Source organism: Denticeps clupeoides, chromosome 19 (genome assembly GCF_900700375.1).
Source record: "Denticeps clupeoides chromosome 19, fDenClu1.1, whole genome shotgun sequence".
Lineage (NCBI taxonomy): Eukaryota > Metazoa > Chordata > Actinopteri > Clupeiformes > Denticipitidae > Denticeps > Denticeps clupeoides.
The window spans coordinates 7,919,402-7,943,846 of NC_041725.1; the positions used below are offsets into that span (position 1 = coordinate 7,919,402).

The 24,445-nt window shown below is 41.8% G+C and overlaps 1 protein-coding gene across 2 annotated transcripts; it reads left to right on the forward strand.

Annotated features, from left to right (window-relative positions):
- The first annotated feature begins 1,488 nt into the window (after positions 1–1,488).
- LOC114769475 (cholinesterase-like) lies at positions 1,489–24,185 on the forward strand. 2 transcript variants are annotated; one of them, XM_028962512.1, is made up of 4 exons: positions 1,489–1,649; positions 15,803–17,319; positions 17,734–17,891; positions 22,722–24,185. In XM_028962512.1, the coding sequence occupies exons 2-4, from the start codon at positions 15,812–15,814 to the stop codon at positions 22,847–22,849; spliced, it is 1,794 nt and encodes a 597-aa protein (XP_028818345.1). In that variant the 5' UTR covers positions 1,489–1,649; positions 15,803–15,811; the 3' UTR covers positions 22,850–24,185. The 2 variants fall into 2 exon arrangements, with proteins under 2 accessions (XP_028818345.1, XP_028818346.1); XM_028962513.1 differs by lacking the exon at positions 1,489–1,649 and adding an exon at positions 1,668–2,635.
- The last annotated feature ends 260 nt before the right edge of the window (positions 24,186–24,445 follow it).

Genomic DNA, 24,445 nt, shown 5'->3' on the forward strand with positions numbered 1-24,445 from the left:
GGTTACAGGGGACATATGTACTGGGCAGGTAAGGATGACTTTCTGGGCCGTGTCTGAAGACAAGAAATTAGTCCCAGGATTTGATATGCTTTATAATTCACACCTGCTCTGAGTTTACAATGTTATCTTCATCACCTGCTTTTTCTTCTACAATTTTGAACTATGGTATGCATCCATTTTTTTTTGCCAATGTAAGATGGGAGAATCCACGTCCATGACTTTAATGAAGACCCCCAATTTATCTCCAAGCTGTGGGCTTCCGCTGACAAACAAGCAGTATAACCAGGTAGCCATGAGTCTTGTGGGGTGTGGATGACCACTGCATTCCTGTATCAGGAGTTCTACAGAAAAGGCAGAAACATCAAAGGACAATCTGGTTGGTCTGTGGCAACCTTTTTGCAAGAGAAATGAAAAGAGTTTCTCTTCAGGACTGCCTGCTTTCTTTTCCCATTTAAATCAGAAAATAAACATAAAATCATGTCGTTCAGAATGACCCATCCTTCCCATGAGTATATTACTAACTCCCATTAGAACATTACCATTCCTCCTAGTAATAAGAGTTCTGCCATTTTGTTCACCACTGAAACACCAGGGAGATGACTTTAGATCCAATGCTCTTTCAGTGGTGTATGCACAGAACATTTTGTGGAATTAACATCCTAAAGGGACATTATTTGGTTCTAACCCAGTTTTCTATCTGTGGAGTCCCTGTATGATTACAGATGAGTGCATGTATAAGTGGAAACATATGTTAATACCATGCACTTAATATTGCTGCATGGAATGCATGCATATTTAAAAAGACAAGTCTGAAATAAATGCTTTTGCATTTTAATAGGCCTTCCATGGCTGCCCAGAACTCACTAAGGGTGATGAATTAAATGCAGAGGACACATTTCATTGTGTGCACTGTGTGCTGTGCTTGCTGTGTGTCACAACGACAAAAACAATCACTTTCACTTTGCCAAATGCTAAATGTTGTCAAATGTTATCATCAACCTGGACATTTTGATAATCTCACTCTCACTGGAAAAATAGTACTTTTCATTTAAAACTAAACTAAACTAGACTAAAAAATAAAATAAAGGGAAATTATGGGAAAATCACCCATTACTAAACGTATCATCATGGCAAAGACGTCACATTGTGAGTATTTATATATTTTATATGAGCATGTATTTTAAATCAGAACCATATTAGACATATATTTGCAATGTTACGGTGGCACGTATAATGTATGATATGGTAATACACTGGAGTAAATGGTGGAATAATGCCTGTTTTAAGCTCGTGTTTTAAATTATGTCTTGGGAACACCAGATCACACGAGTCACTGCACATATGATATACTAACACAGATTTCAGATTGATTAAAATTAATTAAATGAATTAAAAGCCGCGGCATTTGGCTACCAGGACTAGTTGCGTTGCGACACAGCGCCAGAAAAAAAAAAAAAAAAAACTCATTACATAACGCGGTGACAACAAGGACGCGCGGGCTGCTTCCAATTCACAGCGCGTCCCAAACCTCGCGAGGTTTGGCTCGTCGTCGAGCGGCGGGACAAGTGGCGACGACGCGGCTGCTTCCCGTGCGCCGCCGTCCCCAGAACCCTCCGCGGGAGCCGAGCACCCGGGCTACGCCGCTCCCGGTGAGTTTCCACGCGGCAGCCCACCCGCGTCCTTCTTTTTCATGGAGCTGCGCGCACAGTGAATGGGCGGCGACGGCAGGTTTGCGAGAAAAGGGCGTATTTTTTTATTTTTTTATTTTCTGTTCTACTAATTTGGTCGCGGTGGGGTCGAGGGAAGGGTGTGTGTGTGTGTGTGTGTGGATTTAAAAGTTCGAATCGGTCCCAGATTCAAACGAAGAAATAAATAAAAAAGAATACATTCAACTGTTTTATTATAGGTCTTTCATTCTGGGGAGTGTGCAGTGAGCTTGTGCCGCTTCTGAAGGGGGACACCCACCCACAACGCCATTAGTCCAAAGACGGTTCCTTGTGGCCCAATTCGGGTTTAAATGAGAAGTAAAGTGTGGAGTTTTAGGAACTTGATCTGGGTCCTCTGACTTTGATACTGGAGACCCAGCACCCTCACAGGACGTTGAATAATTAGGATGGTTTCACTGTACAAAACCAGAGTAAAGAGCACAGAAGGTTGGAACTTTCTGGGAACCTCTGGGCTACAAGGGAAGCATCTTATGGAGTATAAATTTTACTTGCAGAGCGGTAAAGTGCGCGTGAAAAGAATAAAATCCTCGTTTCATTTCGTACCCTTCTCTAACATTGCACAACCTTGCAGATATGTCGATTGTTGCATGGACATGCATTACAAATCATTTCCGGAAAAAGTTCAAATGGTTAACAATTGTGCAATCCATAAACATGTCTTATGTTCTGGGGTTCGTTTAGCAAAAGTGCGAAAAATGGGTTTACGGTCATTTCTAAATCCACACATCCATACACGCGATTTAGCACCCCCTTTTAAACAGCACCATTTTATTCCTCCCCATCGGAATAAAATAACTTCTTCATTCTTCTCTACCTCGGTTGTGATGATGTCGACTTCCACTTCGGAGCCCATTTGCCACCTTCCGGATTTATAAAGACGGCCGTGTGCTACGCATGGACTGGCATAGGTACACTTGCTTCACAAAACCTGGCGTATCATGATTTTTACACCAAAAAATACCCTTGGCTCAAGAAATGAGGCCCATTGCATGTGTGGCCTGACTAGTACATAACTCTTTTACCTCCCCGTAGGATAAAAGGCCAGTCTGGCCCAGCAATGTGATGCAATAAATCTGACGTAGATTTAATTAGGCCAAGTGAAGTCATTTCAAACATTTACCAGTAACTGTAAACTATAAGCTTTACTTGAAAAGGCCCGTTAAGACAATTTAAAAATCATTTTTTTTGCTTTGTGAATAAGAAATCATCACATCTTCCTCAGTATGCCATTTTTTTAGACTCTGTTATGTCCACTGTGTTAAATATCCACTGTTGCTGAGCGAGCCAGAACTATTCCAGTGTGCACATGATCTTTATCTGGTGGAAAAGACGCATGCAGACGTCTCAAGGGATGAAGGCATTTTGTCAGAAGGCATGTTGTCAGAACAGGGCAAACTCGGGACCATTTATCAACACAAACAATGAATGGCTGCTAAGTAACCTGGCAACAAGCTGACTAGGACCTGTTCTTCTGAATGCTCACCTGTGGGACACACCCACAGGAGACCTGATTAATTAATGCATCAATCCATAATCGATTCAGACATCACTTTTTCTTGACTGCATGCTTGCATGTACATTTTATCAGCACAGGTCAGGAAGGGTTGGTGGTAGGGCTGTGGGAGTGCTGAACTATGTAAAATATCTTGATCAATAATATCAATAATATCTTAAAAATAGACAATAATGCAATGGTGGGGGGGGGGGTTGAAAGGTTCTGAACAAGGTACCGTCCCCACATACTGCTCCTTAGGGTGATGGGTTAAAGGCAGAGTACACATTTCGTTGTGTGCACCATGTGCTGTGCAATGACAATTTTCACTTTCAAAAGGATTTCACTTAGTTTGGGAAAATGTCTTAAAAAGAGAGGAAACAGAGATCTGCAATCCACAATCTTTATGTGCATGTGTGTAGTGTTTATTTTTTTATGGTACCATGTGATCTGATGTCTGGTGGTCTGTGCCCAGTAAACAAGAGCACACGTTACACCTCGCCGTCGTGTGAGGAAGGATGTCCAGAAGCAGGAGATTGTGGAACAAAGGGATTTATTACAAATAACTCAGAACAGAAACCTGGCACGAGGGTCGACAAAGGAAAACAAAACAGGAATAAATGTAAACTAACCTCAAGGCATGTGACTGTTGTCAGGAAGGAGAAACTCAAACGTAAGGTAAGGTTCAGTCTTGTCCACATTAATGCAGTTGTGCTTACTGGGTGCCTGATGACTGCTCTTATGGAGTCCTGATCAATCAAGCCTAATTGGTTTCAACTTGGATCAGTCAGGATTTATGCCTTGGCACCGTCTTCCTCTTTGCTGTCAGTCTCTCTCTCACACATACACACACACAAGTATGACAGCCAGTGTCGCTAAAGGACAGGTGATCTAACTCATGTCATGTCTTATAAAACAACTGAATTCATTAACAATCCTTAAGGACATGTAAGGCAATGACAGCTCAGTTCATTTAGTGAACTGATGCTTATCCATGTGATATAGCAAAGCGATGCTTACATATCATGTCAATTGCAAAAGGTTTGCTTTACAAAAATATTTCTCCCAGATATTTTTCTTTTTTGTATAAAAATGTTGTATGTGTGCAGGAATTATTCATAATTATAATTGTTACCTAAATACATTCATATATATTGCTATTGAAAAAAAAATGCAACTGGCTTCAAATATGGGATTTTTGTGTGGATGGAAAGGCAGAAAATAATTTGAAGTATTTGGCATGTTTGGATCATGCACTCATTTTTAAAAGGTGTTTTAATGTAATATTACTAAAAGAGAATTTGCGGTTCCCAAATTGTCTGTGTATAAACCGTCCAATTTCTAGTATTACATTGTCATACAGCATCATGTATGTGTTATTCAATAATAACTACAGTGGTGGGAATGACGATATAATTAAGTTAACAAAAGCTGACTTCTATGTAGGGCTGCCCAACATGGCCTAAGAATAATATTGCAATACTGTTAAGCTATTTTGCGATAGACAATATACTGTATATTATGATATCTTTAAATTTCATAATAAATGAAATTTATTTATTTATGTATAAATGCTAAATTCAGTCCTTTTTTTGCACAAAATGAAACCAATATAATAAATTTAACCAGTTTAACATCATAAATGCTTTCATTTTAAAACAAAGTATAATATAGATAATGTCCACTGGCTCTGCTGGACCAAAGACTTGCAGTTGTGGAAAAGTTTGGGTCAAACATTGGGTCAACACAGTATGTGATTTTTCCAGTTGTGTCCTGTGTTGTGGCACACTCACAACTCAAGTTGAAAAAAATAACCTCTGTCATTTTAGGTCAAGTTCATGTCGTAAATGAGCGGTCAGCAAACACAAACTTCCAGTCTATGGTACATATTATTTCCGGATGATTCGCTGCTTCTAAATTTGGTTCAGTGATTTTTAAATGTGTTTCACACATTTAAATTTGTGAAACACATTTAAATTTGTTTTATATAATGTTAATTTATGAATTCAAAAAAGAGTTCAAATGCAGGGTTACTGGCTTAATTATGCTTGGAAGAAATATAATAACACATTTTAAAAAATGCAGCTGGACCTCTTTAGTTCCTTGAAGATGTTTCGCTTCTCATCAGAGGAGCTTTGTCAAGTCTAACTGGAATATGGTAGAGTCAATCTTATAAACTGTAGCTGTTTGTTGTTGCTTAATGAGATGATGAGCTGATACTACTTGTGAATCACTCCCCTCCCTTCCCCCTGAGAAGCTTATTAGCTCCCAAGTCCAGTAGCATTCATTTGAACCCTGTATGACTGAGAACCTTCATCATCTTGTTAATTTATGAAATTAATTTGATTTGCAATTCTGGGCCACCGTCGTCAGGTTAATTATTGCGAGAAAGATTTGAAGAAGGATGCTGAGGTGATGAAACGGGCTAGACTCTGGCTGTTATGTTTTAAACCCAGTCATTTTACCACAAATTTTAAAAAGCTGTACTTTTGGGTCATGTTGGGGTCGGATTTGGTCGAGTTTAGGCTTGATTCTGTTGCTCTTAACTTTTTAGGCCCAATTACAGCTCTAGGTCAGATTGCCAAGCGCACTGCCCAGCATCCTTGCTGTTTTTCACCAGCACTATTTTACAGATGGGGTATGGATTTTTCAGAAAGTCATTTTCTCATATCTAGTGCATATCTGTTTTTAGTATCTATTTCGTGTTGTACACAGGCACCAGATCGTTGATATGAAATGTCACTGCATGTGCCATTTCTTCCCACTGTGGTCCCTTTTCCACTATTGTTACCTACTAGTGTCTCTCAGACTTGGGTTACATGGACGCAAAGAAGGTGTCAACGTAGGCATTCTCCATTCACTGACAAAATGATTTTCCTCATTAAAGTGTAAGTGCAGCTTCTGACTTGGAAACATCGGCCAACTCTTTTACCCAGTAATCCAACTCATGTATGCCAACTCATGTTGCCTACTAATTACCTAAAATCGATTAGTCATTGACAATTTGGATTATTAATTGCATGATTTAAAGAATTGCTCATACTGTATTTGGCTACCAGCTTTTACAATGTCCACATTGAATTTTGCCAAGCACAGGCACATTAGCAACAGAAAACGGGCAAAATTATACGCCTGTTTCAAACACAGTTTATTCATATTAAGGAATGTCAGCATTTCATTGTACTCTCGGTTCAGGGTCTCTTTTTGAGAGCAGATATTCCCCGCTGCAGAAAAGACTTGCTCTGATGAGGTAGATGTTGCAGGAATGAAAAGAAAAGATTTGGTGGGAAAACATTCTTAATTTTCCTTTCAACATCTGAGAGGGTCTTTTAAATATTGCTGGCTCTGTTAAGAATATCTTAACTTCCTTTCTTACCACTTTGATGTTGCAAATAAGTTTCTTTGCTTTATCTACGGTGACATGATCCCTGAATTTACAATGTTGAATACTATTGAACACACCACTTCCCATGTCACCTCTATGGGGAATGGAGCGTTGTGGGGGCTGCATATGGGAGGGCCCGTATTTAGAGGTCAACGGCCACTCATTCCACCTAGGGATGCAACTAAAGACTATTTTGATAATCGATTCATCTGTCAAATATTTTTTTTATTAATCATAGAATCGGATAAATAAAAAACAAGAAAAGCATTTATTTCCAACCCTTTATTCAAAAACAGAACCAAAATCTTTAGAAAGTGCACAAACATGTTGCTCCTTGAGCTGTTAAAATAAAAAAATGGACTAACACAAAAAACATACACATGTATGCTTTACATCTGCCAAATATATACTTTTTTTTAAATAAAGTGCCACCTGAGCTGCCAGAACGATAAATAATTTATAAAAAAATAAAGAACAATACAAATAAGAAAATTTAACAGGATTTGTTTGAATGTCAGAACTTGTTCTCTACACTACACTGCAGATGCACACACTCGCAGATGCACACACTCACAAACTCTCACACTGACACACACACACTCTGCAAAAAATGCTTTTCTAACTTAGTAGTTTTGTCCTGATTTCAGTCCAAATCTCTAAAAAATCTTAAATCAAGATACATTTACTAGACACATGAAATAGCATAAGAAATTATGTCTTGTTTTCTGATAAAACATCTCAGAATTAAGTGATTGTTTAAAACAATGGGGTAAGAAAACTAATCTTAATGAGATATAATCTCAAACAGAAGTTTTGAGATTAATTTTCTCAAAAAACTTAATTTTCTCATGCTATTTTTCTTGTCTAGTAATCTTGATTTAAGATTTTTTAGATATTTGGACTGGAAACGAGACAAAATTACTAGGTAAGAAAATCTTTTTTTGCAGTGTAGCTATACATGACAACAGATTGAAAAATGAATGGCCCAAAAAGGCTAGTGAATAAAAACATGTCTTTAGTCTTTTAATGCAAAGTAACTATAGCACCCCTGCTTTACTACTGTTATTAACGTTAACTTGTCATGCCTGTCAAGCTGGATGACGGGTAAACATTTACATTTACAGCATTTATCAGACGCCCTTATCCAGAGCGACTTACAATCAGTAGTTACAAGGACAGTCCCCCTGGAGCATTTTAGGGTTAAGGGTCTTGCTCAGGGACACAATAGACGAGTCGTCCACGCGGAGATGCAGAGAACAGTCTGAACGCTGTTTCATCCCCCCTCCATACCTGTAGGTGGCGCTGTAAGTCCCTGTTTAGTTCTCCTCCGCGGCGAGTTCAACACCAGCACCAGGGACATTACGTTCCTCACTTCAAAACGGAACAAAAGTAGGATTCTGTAGCGACTTACCCTGCTGCTGAACTCCCTTCTTCCTCCTCATCAAACACTCCAACATGTTTGCGTTTCAGGTGCTGGATCATTGCCGTGGTGCTCTTGTGCCGTGCCATGTCACTTTTGCATATTTTCGCGCAGATTTCTCTGCCTTCGCCATGTATCTGTCCTCTACCTCCGCTCGTTTTTTTTATTTTATTTTTGCTTCGCGCTGTCTATGAAGCGCCAAACTCTGCTTGCATCTGTGCGTGAGAGAGACCGAGTGTGTTCACTCCGCTCCGCGCTCAAATAAATCTTTTTTTTTTAATTATCAAACGTCTACGCATCGCGTGACATAACGAATCGATTAGGAAATTCGTTGCCAACTCTTTTAGTAATCGATTTTTATCGATTCGTTGTTGCAGCCCTTATTCCACCATTCATTCAGCTTTGCAAGGCCAGCGATGGGTCAGAGGAAGGAGTCAGGCACTTGGGCGTGGTGAGGTCCCAGCCATGTTACTCCTGGTAAGGGGGTGCAAGGATGTCGGACCTCTTGCGCTCAACCCAGCCTTCCCTTCCTGCCATGGCCTTGAACATGTGGAGGTAAGCATCCATATCGTCCTCAGCTGTCAGCTTCGCGAGAAACATGTAAGCTGCCGTATGATGTTTCACAAAGCTCACCTGGCCACCTCGGCCAGGCGTAGTCCACAACCTGGAGAGTGGACACTAAACACTAATAACGTTTTTGGCCGTAATGCAATGCAGGAGCCATAAACACTTTGTAATCTTTAACATGCCTGCAGTGAGTCCATTTATTTGGGTCACCAAGTGAGAAGACAGTAGGGGTGTGAGGGTGGTGACTTCCAAGCTGTGAAGGGGTGTGCTGTGTGGTGTCTCTCCTCAGGGTTCCCACCTACTCAGGACTGGTGCTCTTCTAGGTGCTCTGTGGTGGAGGATATAGTTGATGAGACAACTAAAGGGCTTGGGGGACAAAAACACACAGGTTGAGGTATACCACCAAATTTTCCAAATGTTCCAACTTCCATTAGCATGCGCCTGGTTTCTCCTACCCCGTGCTCTTCTATGGGTCGCTGATGATGCGGTGATGCGCCACCAGCTGTGGTCAATCAGAGGCGGAGCCCCGTGGCCATGTGGTCACCTCTACCAGTCTGCTGAAATGGGACAGACAACCACTCTCCCTGTTGATGAGGAGTCCTGATGGTTGTCCACCTCACTTTCCAAGTGTTCATGTGGGGTGTGTAGTCACAGTATCTACATTATAACAACTGTGCATTGGAACAACTGTCCTCCACAGCAAGCACAGTGCACAATTGGGTTAAACAATAAATGGAACGCTATGCAGAAACCAGAATCTGGCCCATATATAGTGTGAAAGCTATGACTAGAACAACAGGGTCATCAGCTGTAAAAAACACAGCTTTATTGACCCTGCTGGTTGCCTGCAAAACTCTTTATAGCTTAACCCATCTCTATGTTAAATCAAATTAGCCTATTTTGCATATGTGCATAATGTGCATTTAACCATCACCCTTGGTGATCTGTGGGCCGCCATGAAAGATGCCTGGGAGCAGTGTTTGGGTACGGTGCTTTGCTCAGTGGCACCTCGGCGGTTCAGTATTCGAACCGGCAACCTTCTGATTCCATCTGATTACCATGTGTTGATCTCAGCATTAGATTAGTATTATCTTCCAACAATGTATGAATTTAATTCATTAGATTGTTGTTCTTAAAGTTCTATGCATGTGACATGTCTTGAATCCACTAAAATAACTTTTAGTAACAGTCTTTGGTCTCAGTTCACTTTCCTTATTAACGTAGGTGCTACGTTGCTTGCCTTATTTTCAGTGAATCAACAAAAAAGCCAATATCATTCGAACAGCAGAAACAACAAGTATGCTTATCTATTAGTGCCAGGGTCCGTGTCCGTGTTGGGATAGCACCTGGATTTAACAGCCGCGATTTGGCAGCCAGACAGAGTCTGTTGCCGGCGTCGCTCTGGTGGTAAATGTGTCAGTCTGAGTGGTTGTCCTGGTCATCATTATAAGGTCACAACGCTCTAATCCATGCACCGGGTCTGATAGGAACGGCGAGAGAGAACAGCTGCTCGCACTGGCCGCTGTGCATGCGGCCCCACACCACTGTTGCCTTTACCCTTGGGATACGTTCCGTGTGAAACGGGACCAAACGTTGGTGCTATAAGTAGCACATTGGTTTTGACTGATGAGTCACTGCACCGATCAAGCAGCTCGCTTGTCATTCTGCTGTCAGCCATTTTGTTCTAATTGCATTTTTTTTTTGCACTTTGTTATTCTCCTCATCTTGACAGGTTCAGAAGATGCCGAAATCGCGTCTGCTTCATCTGTTTGCAGCACATGCACATTTTTTTTCAAATCACAAACGACTGTGTTAAAAAATAGAGAATAAACAGTCTGTTGATTGTTCTGGAGATTGACCCCGTTTAGTGCTTGTTTGCAGTCTGCCAGGGTCTTATTCATCCTCCCTTACACCCCCTGCCTTTTTGGCTGCCGAAGATGATGGCACCAGGGAGATTGCGTAGGGGTGCCTGATGTAGTCATATACTATGATGAGCCAAACTATTAATAATAGCCCAGTCATCGTGACTGCAAAAGGCGTGACATTTGGAGTTTGCGATTCATGTGGCCACAATACATAATCAACTCTCTAATATTGATGTCTCTAGGAGAAAAAAGCACACTTGTGTGGGTTCATGCCTGAGGAGTTTTAGAGTGATGTATGACACTAGTGAGTTAATTGTTTGCCTAATCTTTTTTTCAGGAGGAGGCTGCTGTAAAGTTCATGCTGTAGTGTAGGTTGTTGGAGGTCTAATAAAGAGTGGTCATGTTAGATGATTGAATCACTGCATTTGCCCGTTGGCACTCTGCTATGAGATGATTCATCAATGCCCACCAATGTCCTTGTTCTTTGCCATGTACAATGCGAAAATATTGCTTAAAATATTCAATCTATCTATCTAGCCTTATGAAACAAACATATATTGCTATATACTACAAATAGGAGAAACCTCCCCATTCACTTGCAATGACTTGAAGAAGAACAGCTTTCTCAAGCAGTTTGTGATGCATTTTGGAAACAGGAGATGAGCCCCTGGTCTAATGCGCCACCTGGCTTGAGAAACCTGTTCTCAAAGACTTACTTTTAGTCATTATTTTGGTAGCACACATATTCTGAATACCTACGGCAGAATTCAAATGAGCCATTTTAATCTAGATTAATGTAGATTAATCTAGAATCTAGATTAATTTTGTTTACTCTAGATTAATCTAGATTAATTCCAAGATTACAGTGAGATTAATCTAGATTAAGAAAATTTATCTATGCCCACCTCTAATAAATATATATACCAATTAGCAGATACACAGCAATATCATATTTCTTTAACTTATTTCTTTAATCAGATATTTGGGCTGCTAGCTATTTTTATGGAATGATATAGTGTGTAGTGTGTAGTGCAGTGTGTGTATATATGTTTTCAAATGTCAGGTTCATTAGTCCATTACAATAATCTGTCTGCATGAACATTAGGCATGCCAAGCAAGGATGGGAATGGAGGAAGAAAGGATGAGACAGGACCTTGTTCTCAGTGTTGTCAGGTTGGGTGGTTTCAGTTTTATATTTTGGGAAAATTGCTTGTTGAGAAAAGGTTTTGAATGTGTTTTGGCACATTTTTGGATATATTGGGTTGAAAAAAACAGACATCTGGCAACTTCGCTTGCGCTACCCATGTTTGTGTGTGACATGTTGACAGGAACAAAATATTGTCATCCGGAAAGAGGAAGAAGGGTGCATGATAGCGGTCAACCCATGATTAAAGACTCCGCCCATTTTATTCAGTTTTTTTGTTATAAAAACATTGTTAACATTGTTCCTTCGACATGCAGATGCTGTAACTAGCAATCAGTCATTTGTTATTTCTGACCTTGTAGTTTGGAGAATCCAGAAGACTGGCCAAGTGCAAAACTTAAATCATGGTCTAAACAATTTTCTTGGACCAGCATAATGTATAACTGCTTATTTAACCGTATTTGTTGAGCTGCTTTTGTTAGCATTTGTACATTCTAACAGTGCTGCTCATGTCAAAGGACCTGTTATATACCATGAATAATATATTTGCTACAGTGATCAGTAATGAAACTAGAGCAAAACTAACAGCAAAAGTAATTTATAAAGGGTTCATGGTGTCATCTATAGCCAGGGGTGCACATAATATTTTTAGTGAGCTACTCAGGTGAGTACCAGGAAATGGTGTTTGGTACTCACCCCATACATAGCGTGGTCTTAATAAGTGCAGTCTTCCTCACTGTCCTCCTCAGTATTGCTCCCACTGACCTCTGCTTCAGCTTCCTGCATGGTAGATGATGAACATGCTGCAGATGCACCTGCCTGTCCTTGGTTGAGCCTCCGATTAACGGTCTCCATCCACAGGTCAACAGCTGGCTTTGGGTCAAATGTCTCTGTGGTCTGCTTTGACAGGTGAATGTGCAACAGGGCTGAGAGATGAGCGTGTGACAGACGAGATCTGTACTTGGTTTTTATCAAGTTGAGATGTGAGAATCCCCTCTCACAAGCTGCACTGCTTAAAGGCAGTGTAAGAGACAGCTTAACCACCTTGTTGATGTTGGAGTAAGCATCTGGGTTACTTGTATTCACTATTTGGACCAAGTCATACACAGAAGAGGCTCCCAGGCGTTTTCCTGCCTGCTTTAAGCGCATCCATTCTGTCACAGTGGTGTCTTTGTCAAGATGCAAGATGGCCTCATATTTCTTGAGAATGCTGCAAACAGTTATGTTTCCAAAAATGTGGAGGTCTTGCTTTTCCTGAGGCCATGTTGAAGGATCAAATACTAAGAAATGATCACATGACTTGAGGGAGTCATATCTGATTTCAAACTCTTCAATTAACCCCCTGAGTAAGTTTGTCTTGTCTCTGTCAGCATCAGCATTAGAAACAGTGTGTGCTCTGTAGTGGCCCTCACTATCAAGCAGAAGGGTGAACTGTCCAATGGCCACCATGAGTTCATCCTTACATTCTCCAATAATCAGCTTTTCCTTCTGAAACCTAATGGATGTGGTCTTTAAAATGTTGCCAATGTCAAGCATGTTTGACAGAAAGCATTGAAAACGCTCTGTACAGATATGCTGCAAGTCACTGTTATCACTCGTAGCCAGTTGCATTTTAATGGCTGGCAATAGTCTTGATATTTTTAACAGTGTTTCATGCCTCCATGCAGACCACCTGATATTATGAAACTTACCCAGCTTCACAAAGGGGATCCCATTTTCTTCACACAGCTTCTTCAGGGCAGCTATTTTTTTTGCTCCACCTTTTTGCAAATAAAACTGCAGCAGCTTGACCACGGAGCAATTAAATGTCTCACAGTAAGGAACGTTGCGATCAGCTGATTTTAAGCAATTCTCCAGTGTGTGTGCCGTGCACAGAATGTGCACAAGGGATTCTCTAACTGCAGCAAGTTGCCGGAGTTTTGGCACAACGCCGTTGTACATACCGACGTTGACAGCAGCCCCGTCTGTGCACACAGCGACCAACTTTGTTGCCCAGTCATTCAAGCCTGCGTTCTGGAAAAGTCTCACAAGTCCGTCTGTTATGGCCTGCGCGGTTCGATCAGTACCCAGTTCAATCAGTCCAAGAAAGTCCGACGTAAATTCTCCGTTGCTGGACACAGACACAATGTAAACGATTTCCTGCTCAGTTTTTGTGATGTCCTCAGATCCATCAAAAAGCAGCCCCCAAAATTCGGCAGACTGCAATTTGGCTCGTAACTCCCCGCTGATGGTGTGAGCGATGCTCTGCACGATTCGTGTGCCCCCTTCACGTGAATGATATGCAACTCCGACATTTACTCCTAGCCGCTTCAGTAAAGGAATATCCTCAGAATATGAAGACATGGGACGTGCGTGTTTAGCTTTATGGAAAGCGAGGAGAAAAATATTAGACAGAGCTTGCTGCTGTTCTTCATTTAGCTTGTCTCGCCATCTATTAAGCGGGCGACTGGACATTTCTTCTCGGCTAGCTTGTTTATTAGCAATGACTTGCGCCACATTCACATGCTCCTTGCTCTTTTCATGTTTCTCAAATAAAGGATGGTTAAAATTCTTTGAGCCCCTGTAAAACGCACCTGATTTGTCTGCTATATGTGGATGCGAGCGGCAAATCTTGCACCACATTTCAGTGCGCTCACTGTTAGCTTCCAGCCACTGCACATCTTGGAGCCACTTTTCCGAAAAAAATCTTTTCTTCGGCTCTGGCTCCGGTTGGCGTTTCTTAGCTGGTGGCGAAACGCCAAAGAAGCTGCTTAATGTCTGTTGTTTTTTGGACATTTAGTTGGTGACAAGCAACGTGTAAGATTAAATGAGATAGTGGTGTTGAAAACGTGATGGTCAAGTACGCAAAGGCGCGTGGTGACACAATTGTCACTACGCATTCCTAATTTTTGTCGCGCATGCGTAACTGCGTACCAGTTATGTGCACCCCTGTCTATAGCATCAGAAGAAGAATATTCTGAACCAGATCTCCTCACTAGAAGCACATGCCTCGTATTCATAGACAGAACTCCATCAAGGTGGTTCCTGTTCCTGTGTGTTTCGATTTCATACGGTAGCACAGCAAACCTGTCAACATGGTGAAAGGATTGTTGCGGCCTAAGGGGAACATGAAGCACAAAGACAGAAAGAGAAAAGGAACCGTGTTCTATTTTCTAGTTCTTTAGTCTCCCAAACCACATAACAGATCAGTTATTCCATAGCACCTATTCTCTGTTTAACCATTTAACAATATCCGCCGAGCCCTCTGGGTGCTGCTGACATTTAACATGCCATTTACATAGATCTGCTCTGCTTGTGTGATGCTGATATTATGAAGACGTTCTGTGTTTAATGAAGGCCTCATCATTACTCAGCCTTCTTTTAATAGTCAAAAGATTTCTCAGTGTAGCTACTTGCACCATTATCTCTGTCCCTCGTCTCATAGATATGATATTTTAATGGAAGTATGAGATATGCATTCATGTATCCATGCCACTAATATTTTGTGTGTCAATAATTCATCTAAACCATGTCATTTTTAACCCAACCGTTTTATGCAGGTTATGGTTGTGTATGCATAACGTCTAAATGACTGACATAGGTCCTAAATTCAGAACACATAATTCATGATTGCTTTGGTGGCGTTAACTCAGCATATCCAACGTTCCCCATCAGGTTCCTGTAATAGGGTTGCCATCTAATCGGGTCATGTATAAACTTGAGTCCTTGCTTGAGTGATGCCATAGGTCTTACAGAGAATATAAACCTTTGTTAAATCCTCCTGGCTTCCCCTTTGGGATTTGCTTATTTCTGATTATTAAATGACCTCTTGCCCTACTTTAGTTTCGAATGCTGAATGTGTTATGTTTTGTTCAGCTTAACGCATTTTCTGACATCATTCCTGTCAGAAATAGCGTAGTGTGCACAAAGCCTCACCATTGAGAACACTGTAATACCTATTTGATTGAGAACACTGTGCAACTCCTGGGTTCACAGAAAGCTGTCATTATGCAGTTTATACTCCTGATTAAGAACATTTCCATGAACTGCCAGGAACTGTGATCTTTTATGGCCTTTTTGCACCTTTTTTTGTATAAGAAAACAGTACATTTCTGGGAATGGCAATAGAATGGCTATTTATTAAGAAATGTGGTGTTCTTCTTCACCTTTCCATCTTATTTTATTAATTAATTTCTTTTTCTCTTTTTTTTTTGTCAAACCAGAACATCAGAATGGCCAGCCATAACGCCAGCCTCTACCTGTCCCTCCTGCTACTCCAGATGCTCTCACTGTCCAAAGGAAATGATGAGCTTGTTGTCACCACCACCCGGGGAAAAGTCAGAGGAGTGCGACTCCCTGTCCCTGATGAATCAGGCTCAGTGGTTGCTTTCCTGGGGATACCATACGCCAAACCACCTGTCAAAGAACTCCGTTTTAAGCCACCTCATAGTCCCAGTTACTGGTCAGGGGTGCGAGAGGCCACGTCTTTTGCCAGTGCCTGCTACCAATTTGTGGACAACATGTTCCCAGGTTTTCCAGGAGCAGAGATGTGGAACCCTAATGCAAATATAAGTGAGGATTGTCTTTACTTGAATGTGTGGGTTCCTTCACCCAAACCCCTGGAGCTTGTCCCTGTCATGGTGTGGATCTATGGTGGTGGATTTTGGTCAGGAACTACTTCTCTAGATGTGTACGATGGACGCAGTCTAAGCCATCTAGAACATGTAATAGTTGTGTCTATGAATTACAGACTCGGGCCTTTTGGTTTCCTTGCACTTCCAGACAGTGACGTCAAAGGAAATGCAGGGCTCTTCGACCAGAGACTAGCCCTACGCTGGGTGTCAGAGAACATTGGTGCTTTTGGGGGTGACCCTTCCATGGTAACATTATTTGGCGAAAGTGCTGGATCTGCATCTGTGGCGTTCCATGTCCTTTCTGCTGGGAGCCATAACCTGTTCAACCGGGTCATCCTCCAGAGTGGCACGCCAAATGCTGTTTGGGCTACTGTACCACTCTCAGAGGCGCAAAACCGATCCTTGACCTTGGCCAAACTCCTGGGCTGTCCTTTGAGGTCTTCAATAGAAGAGGTTGAAGCCTGTCTACAGAAGGTGCACCCAAAAGAGGTTGTCAACCATCAGTATGACGTTATCCGCAGCTCACTGATAGCATTGCCGTTTGTGCCCACAGTGGATGGAGACTTCCTTCTGGACACGCCTGCTATTCTGTTGGAGTCAGGGCTGTTTAAAAAAACAGACATACTCCTGGGGGTGAACAAGGATGAGGGCTCATACTTCCTTGTTTATGGAGCACCCGGTTTTGGTATCGATGGTGAGAGTGTAATCACCCGGGATCAGTTCCTGGAGGGTGTGACCAAAGCTTTGCCTTGGTTCAGCGAAATGGCCCAGGAGGCCGCTGCCTTCCAGTACACCGACTGGACAGATGAGCACAATGGTCAGAAGAACAGGGATGGACTCTGCAGAATGGTTGGGGACCTCTACATTACCTGTCCCTCACTGGACTTTGCTCGCAAATACACCCTTCATGCTGGCAGGACGCAAATGTTCTACTTTGACCACCGCTCCTCTGTCAATCCCTGGCCTGAATGGATGGGTGTGATGCATGGGTATGAAATAGAATTTGTCTTTGGTCTACCGCTGAATCGCAGTCTGGGATACACAGATGAAGAGGTTGCAATGAGTAGAAAGATCATGAAACACTGGGCCAACTTTGCCCGAACCGGGTAAGTCATGTTTGGCTTCAGACATACTAATAAATCTGTACCAGCAGGGCATTAGACACTTGCATAATTTAGTGTTTAGATAAGCAACCTAGTGGGACAAAGATAGCAGTGATTATCAACAGTGGTCCTGTGACCCACACCGTTGAACTCCAGAATATTCAGAAAGTGCAGGCAAAACTTGAATTTATTTACGTAATGAATATTGCTTTAATTGTTCCATGAACAAAAAAAATGTTAAGGTGTTAGTGTTTTAAGATGTTTATGACTAGAGAGGTGCTGTGTTAATATTGTTAGATATTGTGAGCAAACCTACATTAAAATTCTTAAGCTATGGAAATGATTGTTCACAGTTGTTTCAGTTTTCTGCTTGGGCATATTTGGATTTGTGCAAAATACTCTTCTTCTCAATTGCAGGAACCCTAGTGTTGATGGATCAGCCTGGCCTTACTTCACCCTGGATAAACAGGAGTACATCACACTCAATTCAGACCCCCCACAGACACATCAGATGCTGAGAGCTCAGCAGTGTAAATTCTGGGACAGCTTCCTCCCTAAACTACAGGACTTCACAGGTGGGTATGAACTTCACAAGAAAAGGAAGCTACAAAAGCCTACACAACACACGCAAATCACCCTGTGCCCCATGCCAACCTCTGCAGAGTCTCTGCTTTGGGGTGGGTGTAATGAGATGCCGGGTTTCTGGCTGCATGTGATCGTGCCTACCCCATTGAGGGACTGAAGAGCAGCTGAGAGGAGCAGCTGAGGCCAGGTTCGCTGAGTGGAAGTTGGGTCAATTCTGCTCTGATGGGATCTTGTGAATAATGGTCCTCCTCCACCTCCATACTGCTAATTATGCAAACATGATCCATGGCCTGCATTGATTTCAACAGAACAGAGGCAGCCATTTTTTTTATTCCTTTCCGCTTTTGACGGTCTCTCAGCAACTGACCCCTGTCCAGTGCAAATATTGACATTTTGGGGAATTCAGGTCAATCTGCTGGACAATCGTTTAGTCAATGATTTTCAAACGTCTTCATAAGCAGATACCTAAGATCATTTATTTAAGGGGTTACATCACTTCCAGATTACTGGATAGAGCAGATTTCTTGGCAAAGGCAAATAACATTTTGACATAGTTCCCCTGTGGATGTAATGCTCCTTAAAATAAATGTGGCGTGACAGATAAATGCACTTTCCAACATGCATACACAAGCTCCTGTCAAAACTTTTGGAGGTCCTTCAAGGGGAGTGCAACAGCTTGGAAGGTGCACTTCGTATGTGGATCTGGGGAGTATTAAGGAATTGAGGTTGAGTTGTAGACTTTGTAATCTTTGTAAAGTGGAATTGGATTTGACACTGAGACAGAAAGAATCAGTTCTATTAAGCTCACAGGATTGGAACAACACACACACACACACACACACACAGAATGACTAGGGTCTGTCTGGGACCTCTAATTCTTATTTTACTGCCATAGTTTTTTCTATCACATGGCATGTTGCCTTATAAGGAGATGTCATAAATGGTTTAAAGAAAGCAGTGCTCTGTCTAATGGCTAAGGAACTTCTAAGATTTTAGTTTTGAACCAGAAGGAAAATGCCTGCCAGTAACTGAATGTGTCATATTATTGATCACTGTGGTTTTAATAGTTTTATATGCATATACCCCTTGAATTTTTAATAAATAGCTGTGACAGGTTGGAGAAAGGGAAGCTCTAACCAATCATAATTTCTGTTTTTATAAATTTTTTGTGAAAGCCTATAGGTAACCAGAATGGTGCAATATTTTTATTGATCACAAGGCACACAAATGGAAACACATGTAAACACTTATAAAATTAAGCACATGTGGTGGCCTAGTGGGTAAGGAAGCGGCCCCGTAATCAAAAGGTTGCCGGTTCGAATCCTGTTCCGCCCAGGTGCCACTGAGGTGCCACCGTCCAAAGCACAAAGCATGTGTGTCCTCTGCACAAAGCAGAGGACACATTTCGTTGTGTGTATCACAGTGACAGTCACTTCACTTTCACTTTTCACTTTCATAATATAAATCTTTATTGTCAATGTCACTTCTCAAGGAACAACACATTTTTAAGATGCAGTCGACATATAGTAAGGCACATAGTTAAGACAGGTCCTAAGAAAGACTTAAATAACAATCACATTAAATAGTAGTAAACATAATATATACAAATTACACTGGAAAAAAGTGCAAAAAATATACAAATTGCACTGGATATTGCATGTTGTGCGAAGATATTGCACATTACTGCACATGCTGAGGTGGTATTTCACAATTTATGGAGATATAACACATATATGGATAAGTTTATTTTGAGTCGGGAGTCTGGATTGCTTTTGGATAAAAGCTGTTTTTCAGGCGGTTTGTCCTGGTTTTCATTTCTCTGTATCTTTTACCCGATGGCAAAAGCTGGAAGTGGCAATGACTGGGGTGCAATGAGTCCAGCGAAATGTCTATTGCTTTATCGAGAGGTGTCAGTGTAGGGTGGGGCGAGCCAATTGTTTTTTCCCCTGACCTGATGACCTTATGGAGCGCCTTCCTTTCTGACCATACCTAAGTACACTTTCTATGGAACAGTGGTAAAAGGCGAGGAGCAGATTCGTTTTCCTGAGAATTCTCAGAAAGTACAGCCAGATCAGGTCACTCGCCAGCTCAGTGCCCAGGAACCTGAACACTGAGACCCTCTCTCTACAGAGGCCCCGCCGATGATGAGCGTCTGGATGTCACTTTTTCCTGTAGTGAACAACAAGCTCCTTTGTTTTTGTGGTGTCTCTGCATCTCTGCGTCACTCTAGCAGTGTTCATCCTCCTCCCAGCATGCCATCTCACCTTCTTTACTCCAACCGCTGTCGTGCCACCCGCGAATTTGATGACCTTGTTGCTGGGGTGTGAGGGGACACAGCCATATGTGTAGAGAGTATAGAGGAGCGGGCTGAGCACGCGCCCCTGCGGCGTACCGGTGCTGAGGCTGAGAGCAGTGGCTGTGTGGGGACCCTGCCGGACCCTCTGGGAGCAACCTGACAGAAAGTCCAGTATTCAACTGCAGGTTGGAAGTCCCAGATCTGCCAGGCTGGACACCAGTCGTTGTGGGAGCATGATATTGAATGGCCAGTTGAACTCCGGGTGGGTCAGGGCAGTGTGGAGGGCTGTGGCCACAGCTTCCTCTGTAGATGGAGTGCCACTGTGAGGTAGTCATGTTCGTGGTAGAGGAGGCTGGATGGGACAGTGGCCCGTGACAGGGACAGGTTGAAAAAATCCTGGTGATTTGCAAAGTCTTTCAGCCACACCGTCAGGACCTGCACCCTTCCTCTGGGTTCACCTTCCTCAGCTCCCACCTCACACTCCTCCACTGTGATAGTGTGGCTGTTGTGGACAGGTGGCTGTGGTGGAGCTGCTGTTGGTGTCCCCTCAAAGCAGGCAAAGAAAATGTTGTTTGTAGAAGGTGAATGCGGTTGTCCAGCAGGACATCTGAACATCAGATGCTGGACATCTAAAAGCAGAAAAGTACCCACCATTAAAAACACAGGTTTCATAAAATAAAGAGAGAAAGCGAATCCTGCGGCATCATTTATTCATGTTTTTTAGAACTTCTACATGATGCCCGGAAATAAAACGACAGAAAAGATGAAACTATAAATAGAGAATCAGTTAATCTCTATGATTAATTGATTCTTGGGGTTGCTTAGCATGTATGCCCTCTTTTTCTGCCTCAGCTTCCTCCTGTCATCCATAGCCCTTTGTTTCTGTCCTTTGGGTACCCAGCATTTCATCTCTGTCAGAGACTTTCATTTTTTATTTCTTTTGGCTGTGAACCACAGAAAAAAAACAAAGGACTTTTAAAGATGCAATTTGAGTGTTCTAAATAAAGAAGGCCTGAGGTGCCACTTTTAGCATGGCGCATCATCACAGAAAATAATATATATATATACACACACACACACACAATTTAGATTCTGATCTTAAGGTGGGTCAAGCGTGGATGTGGATCACTGGTGTTAAGATCCCATGCTTCCCCAGAAGCACCAAGTATGGATGAGAAGAAGATCTTGAACTGTCATGGAATGACTTTTTTTCCATTTATGCATTTAAATCCCATGGAAAACTTAAAAATGTATTGGAATAGAATGGAAGCCCAACATCTTTTTTTTTTTTTTTCAATTTTACATGTTATTTCATAGTTTTGAGACTTCTCAGAAAACTCAAATGCATGTTAAAACCTCCTGTCTAATATTGTGAAGGGCATGGGGGACTCAAGGCTGTGGCAGGGCAAGGGTGTGTAGGTGTGTGTGTGTGTCTACCCCAATAGTGTGTGTGTGCATGTGTGTGTGTGTGTGTGTGTCTAGACCCCTAGTCTGTCTATATTAGCCAATTTATATTTACGGCATTCATCAGGCGCCCTTATCCAGAGCAACTTACAATCAGTAGGGACAGTCCCCCCTGGAGACACTCGGGTGAAGTGTCTTGCTCAGGGACACAATGGTAGTAAGTGGGGTTTTAATCTGGGTCTTTTGGTTCATAGGTGAGTGTATTACCCACTAGGCTACTGCCACCGAATTACCACACACAAGAGAACAAACCACATTTATTGTTACATTTCACTCATGATGGTCTTAAAAGTCTAAAATGTAAGATGCTGAAACCTGCATTAACCTGTACTACTGCTTAATTATGGGAGCAGCAGTGAGGTTGTCCTTGCCAACTGGTCAAACTGAGACTTACTGGGTGAAAACAGAATTGAACAACCCTATTAGACATAATAAAAGTAAACTGGTCTAGTAGACAAAGTGCGGAACATACAACAACAACAGCACTATTTTAATGAATGTAACCCCCCAAGCCAGATTTTGTATATGTCTTTTAAGATCCTCATGTTTTGACATTATCAGTGGTAAAAATTAAATGCATATAGTAAATATTTTTGCATCTATGTACATTTGATAATCCCTGTTGCATTAAGGGGCAGTGGTGGCCTAGTGGTTAATGAAGCGGCCCCGCAATCAGAAGGTTGCCGGTTCGAATCCCGATCTGCCAAGGTGCCACTGAGGTGCCACTGAGCAAAGCACTGTCCCCACACATTGCTCCCCGGGCGCCTGTCATGGCTGCCCACTGCTCACTCAGGGTGACGGGTTAAATGCAGAGGACATATTTCACTGTGTGCATCATGTGCTGTGCTGCTGTGTATCACATGTGACAATCACTTCACTTTACTAAATTTGAAGAAAAGCTTAATTGAAATACAATACTTTTTTTTTTTTTTTTGCATTGACGCAGGAGAAATTGTCAGTCTATCTGCTGACAGCGTCTGTCATGTACATGATTGAACACTCATCTTATTTCATCACTCTGCCATCATGCTCTTCATCGCATGTATCTTCTCTCCCTCAGTGGGTATTGATGAAGTGGAGCTCCAGTGGAAGACGCAGTTCCATCGCTGGCTCTCTTACATGCTGGACTGGAAGAATCAATTTAACGAATACAACTCTGCCAGGAAGAAACAGTGTGAGAGCCCCTAACGCCTGCAGCTGTCCTCCACGTCCACCCATACAAGAAAGTGAAAAATGCAGCAAAGTTTGGAGGTTTCTGCATGCTGGCAGGGTGCCTTCTTCGCTACAGCAGTGAAGTACAGAGCTTAGCTTATCATTAGAGCACAGAAAAATAAGTATCACTTAATGTAGGTTAAACCTGAATTAGTTATCGATGTTCACTATTCAGAGGATTACAGAGATCGCAAAAAGTGGATTCTGTTTTATTATTTTCATTCCAGGTGATTACACACCCTACATGTGTTGAGAAGTATATAATAGAGTAAATATCACAAATAATATATATGCATTAAACAGCAGTGGATGTAACACATTCCAGTTTATATTCTGGAGATTTTTTTTTTAGCACATTGGATATATAAAATTTGCTTTTTCGCTAATCAGAATTCTTAAATGAAAGCGCTGATAATCTCTCTGCATGTTTGGTTTGGTAGCCGATGACTGTACCAGAGATCGTGTTTGCAGTGTCGCTCTGCTGACATTGCCATGAAAGAGCTTTTCATGAGGACAGAAGCCAGAGGTAAACAGGAGAGGAGTGGATCTGCCAAATGTGACGTACTGAGAGGTTTACCTCGTCAACCAAAAAGCATTTCTTCTCTCCAAGTTTTAATTTGTCCTCCGTGTCTCTTAAACCTCTTTGTACTTCTAGACGAAATATATACTGCCTGTATAGTCTGGCCAACCATTTGTGTAACCCGATTGCACAGTTAATACAATAATAGCTGATGAACACATTATTTGTCATCTTAGTGACAGTTGTATGAAGGTTTGTGTGCAATTAATTTTTTTTTTTTGTGCGATTGCGTGTGAGTGTGCGATCCATTGTTGATCTGGAATGAGGTATTTACATTTTTACATCTCTACAGGAGCCTGTAGACATGGAGAGATCAGTGCATTTAGGACTTTTAACATTAGATAATGACAGCTGATAAAGTGCTCTGTATCCACGCCTCAGCTTGAAAAATATTACACTTTGAACTTTTTAGGCTATGTTTACGAGCGACAGTAGTTGCCTGATTAGCTCAGTTTTGTTCTTTTTCTTTTTTGGGGGGGAATTTATGAGAGGTCAGGTCTACTAAAACAGATTATGCTTATCTGCAAAACTGTCTAAAAAGGTGAAACCTTAAGGACATACTATTTAAAATATGATTTTTTTGGACTTTGTTTTGCTTATGTTAACCTCATGCAGTTTTTTTTTTTTTTTTTTTCATCCCTGTGCCTTAATGCTTCTGATGTCCTGTTTTGTCTAAAAAAGGTTGGTGCACGATACCACAAAGGTCACAGTGTCAATAAATAAATAAAATAGGCAATTCTACGACTGATCATTTATGAAGTAGTGTGCAATTGTGTGTTTATGCGATTTCCACCCTTCCCTTCTTCCCTCAGTTTTCTGAAAACGAAGAAGAGCAGTTGGTGTTGGGAGCTCTGGGTTTACACAATGAGCAGATGGAGCTGGACCCTTAAATGCCATATCCGTTCATTTGTACGCTAATCGTTTAGGAGTGCTTCTTCTCTGACCTTTCAAAAAGGGATTTTGGAGGGTTAAAAAAAAAAACGCCACCATGG

Excerpts from the sequence above, each read along its gene's own strand:
- LOC114769475 (XM_028962512.1), top strand. The coding sequence starts at position 15,812 with ATGGCCAGCCATAACGCCAGCCTCTACCTGTCCCTCCTGCTACTCCAG. Across the intron at positions 17,320-17,733 it reads GCCAACTTTGCCCGAACCGG|GAACCCTAGTGTTGATGGAT; the intron begins GTAAGTCATGTT and ends TCTCAATTGCAG. Across the intron at positions 17,892-22,721 it reads TAAACTACAGGACTTCACAG|TGGGTATTGATGAAGTGGAG; the intron begins GTGGGTATGAAC and ends TCTCTCCCTCAG.